This window comes from Neophocaena asiaeorientalis, unplaced genomic scaffold (genome assembly GCF_003031525.2).
Source record: "Neophocaena asiaeorientalis asiaeorientalis breed wild unplaced genomic scaffold, Neophocaena_asiaeorientalis_V1.1 scaffold478, whole genome shotgun sequence".
Taxonomy (NCBI): domain Eukaryota; kingdom Metazoa; phylum Chordata; class Mammalia; order Artiodactyla; family Phocoenidae; genus Neophocaena; species Neophocaena asiaeorientalis.
The window spans coordinates 1932600-1935980 of NW_020173200.1; the positions used below are offsets into that span (position 1 = coordinate 1932600).

The following is a 3381-nucleotide window of genomic DNA, read 5'->3' on the forward strand; positions in this document are numbered from 1 at the left end:
ACAGTATGGTACTGGCACAAAAACAGAGATATAGATCAATGGAACAGGATAGAAAGCCCAGAGGTAAACCCACGCACCTATGGTCAAGTAATCTATGAAAAAGGATGCGAGGATATACAATGGAGAAAAGACGGTGTCTTCAATAAATGGTGCTGGGAAAACTGGACAGCTACATATAAAAGAATGAAATTCGAACACTCCCTAACACCATACACAAAAATAAACTCAAAATGGATTAGAGACCTAAATGTAAGGCTGGACATATAAAACTTTTCGAGGAAAACATAGGAAGAACACTCTTTGACATAAATCACAGCAAGATCTTTTTTGATCCACCTCCTCAAGTAATGGAAGTAAAAACAAAAATAAACAAATGGGACCTAAATCAGAAAGAGAAAAACAAATATCGTATATTAACACATATATGTGGAACCTAGAAAAATGGTACAGATGAACCTGTTTGCAGGGCAGAAATTGAGACACAGATGTAGAGAACAAACATATGGACACCAAGGAGGGAAAGTGGCGGGGAGCGGGGGGTGCTGGTGGGATGAATTGGGAGATTGGGATTGACGTGTATACACTAATATGTATAAAATGGATAACTAATAAGAACCTGCTGTATAAAAAAATAAATAAAATAAAATTCAAAAACAAATTACATTCATAATGGATGTTGCTCTGTAGTTTTCTTGTGATGCCATTATCTGCTTCTGGTATCCAGGTAATACTGGCCTCATAGAATGAGGTGCAGAGACATGGCGGAAAAGAGGGAATTGCTTTTGTTTTAACATAACAGGAATTTGAGTGTACTTAAAAGCTTGTCGGCTAGTATATAAGTCATTATGTTGTATACCCCAAACTAAGACATTTTTATCATTTCACCTGGGGACACTTCATTCACAAGGACTCAGAAAGGACTAATTTGATGGCTGGATCTCCACTCTGTCCACTTTCTCTGTGTAGAAGGGTGAGCTCATTGCATAGAGCTTCTCTCCCTGCTGGTGGGCAGGGCCTCTCAGAAGGAAGGCTGTGTAGGGAGGAGAGAACTAGACCAGAGAGTGGGACCTTCTGTGGAGGGGAGTGTTTCCACTCTCTCTCCCAGGCTGGAAAAGTTTCCTGCTTGTCTCTGCATGTACAGTCTGCCCTCCAGCACCTGATTTATATTCTGTTTGGCTGCCAGAGTGATCTTTTCAAATCCCAGATGTGGTTATCGCAAAATACACATCCTCCACCACCTCCACCGTCATCACAGCTGCGATCCTTCATTGGCTTCCTGGTGCTCTGAGAAGAACTGAACTAGGTGCACAGGGCTGGGCAATGTCTCCGCAGCCCCATCCCATCATTCCACCTGATAGGACTGGCCTTTCTGATCACCATGAGTCTGCAATTTCCCTCTGCCAAAAGGCTTCAGTATGCTCCTACCTCCGCCTGGGGCACTCTTATATTGTCCCCTTCCCCACATTAGTTCTTGCTCATCCTTCAGGGGAAAAAAAAAAAGCTAATAGAAATGTGCTAGTAGAGACAGCAAGATTGACGATATTGGAGAAAGAAGGGGAAGCAGATGGAGAAGAATGGGAATAATCTGTGCCTACCCCGACCCCAGCCCAGCACCTCTTTCTGACACAGTAGAGAAGGGAAGCGTCTGAATTTGAGGGGATTGCCAGCTCAGCCTTTGCCTTGGCTTGTGAACAAAGTATGTACACCTCATTAAACTCCCCAGTCATCACTCCTCATTCAGGTGTCCCAGGTGTAATGTCTCTGATGACAGACACCTGGAATCTACACAAGCAGTGCAATAGGATAAATATTAACTTAAAATCATTCACCCAACTCTCCTTGCTGCTGCTTGTGGAGTAACATAGTCTCCCTGCAGAGAAATTTGGGAGTTCTCATTAAGATCTTGAAAATCATTCACACCATTTTGCCCTGTATTCCACTTCTAGAAATATATCTGTTGTGTGGGTCCCAACCTATTGGTGGTGATGCCATCAGCTAGGAATGCCGGAGGCACTCCCCGGGAGCGGTATTACTCCTAGCTAAGGCCCCACATACACTCCCCCAACCAGGGCCAATGCTGTGGCCTGACTGGCCCTTTGGTTCCTATTGTGATTGTAGGATGTACTTCATCAAAAACCATCAGGGGGGCCTCCTTGGTGGCGCAGTGGTTGAGAGTCCGCCTGCCGATGCAGGGGACACGGGTTCGTGCCCCGGTCCGGGAGGATCCCACATGCCATGGAGCGGCGAGGCCCGTGAGCCATGGCTGCTGAGCCTGCGCGTCCGGAGCCTGTGCTCCGCAACGGGAGAAGCCACAGCAGTGAGAGGCCCGCGTACCGCAAAAAAAAAAAGCCATCAGGGAACTTTGAGGAACAAGATTTCTTACTCACAGGTCCTGGAGGGTACAGAGCAAGCCCAAGGGCCACACAGTGAGGCCATGGTTAAAGAGAGAGGTGGACCTGGGGCTCTGCATTTATTAAGGTTTGAAGGTGGGGTGTCTAGGGTTTTGCGAGTTCACTATTGATTTAATGGTCATTTAGCCATGAGAGTGAGAATTAGGCCACAGGAAGAGAAAAGTGGGGTCACTCAAGAAGTCAGTTATTTAAGTTATCCAGGACTTTCTGCAAAAGAGATCTTCAAGGGTGGGGACGGCTTAATTCCTTGGCAGATTATTTGGCTGGTAGCTGTGTCATACAACCGGCAATATGTTTATTCAAGATGGATGTCCTTTGAAATAGATGCCTTGAGACTCAAAAGCTTAATGTCGGGCACTTACCCTACAGCATCTAAGGAAGTAATCAGAGAGGAACACAGACTTACATGTAAGAATATTTAGTCTAGTGTTACCCCTAACTAACAAAAATCAGAGACCACTTAAATGTTCCTATAGTAGAAGGATAGATAAATTAAATTCTGGTATATTCATAGAATAAAATACTTTATTGACATTAAAATGATGTTTTAAAATAATAATGGTATAGGAAAATATGCATAATGTTAAAGCAGTTTGCCCACAGCCTGATTTCTGGGCATCTGGGCTAATTAACGTCCATAAGTAGTAATGAGAGCTGGAGTGCATTACCAGCCTTTTGCTTCCTCTGCCCAATCTCATTCTGTGTGATTTCTCCAGGGGGAGCCTGCCCGCTTTGAGTATCTGATGTACCCGTTACACTCAGCATCCATCACTGGTCTAGCTACTTGCATCCGCAAACCCCTCATTGCCACCTGCTCTGTGGATCGGTCTGTTCGCATCTGGAATTACGAATCAAAGTAAGGAGTGAAAGGCTTTGCTACTGTGATATGCACGATTTCAGCTGTTAAATTTTCCATGTAGGGCTTCCCTGGTGGCGCAGTGGTTGAGAGTCCGCCTGCCGATGCAGGGGA

General features: G+C 45.0%; 1 protein-coding gene across 1 annotated transcript in view; it reads left to right on the forward strand.

Moving 5' to 3' along the window:
- The window catches only part of CFAP57 (cilia and flagella associated protein 57), a 74987-nt gene that overhangs the window by 20640 nt on the left and 50966 nt on the right, over positions 1–3381 (forward strand). Inside the window, exon 6 of the mRNA XM_024744751.1 lies at positions 3128–3267. Within this exon, the coding sequence (XP_024600519.1) occupies positions 3128–3267 (140 nt within the window). The remainder of the gene's footprint in view (positions 1–3127; positions 3268–3381) is intronic.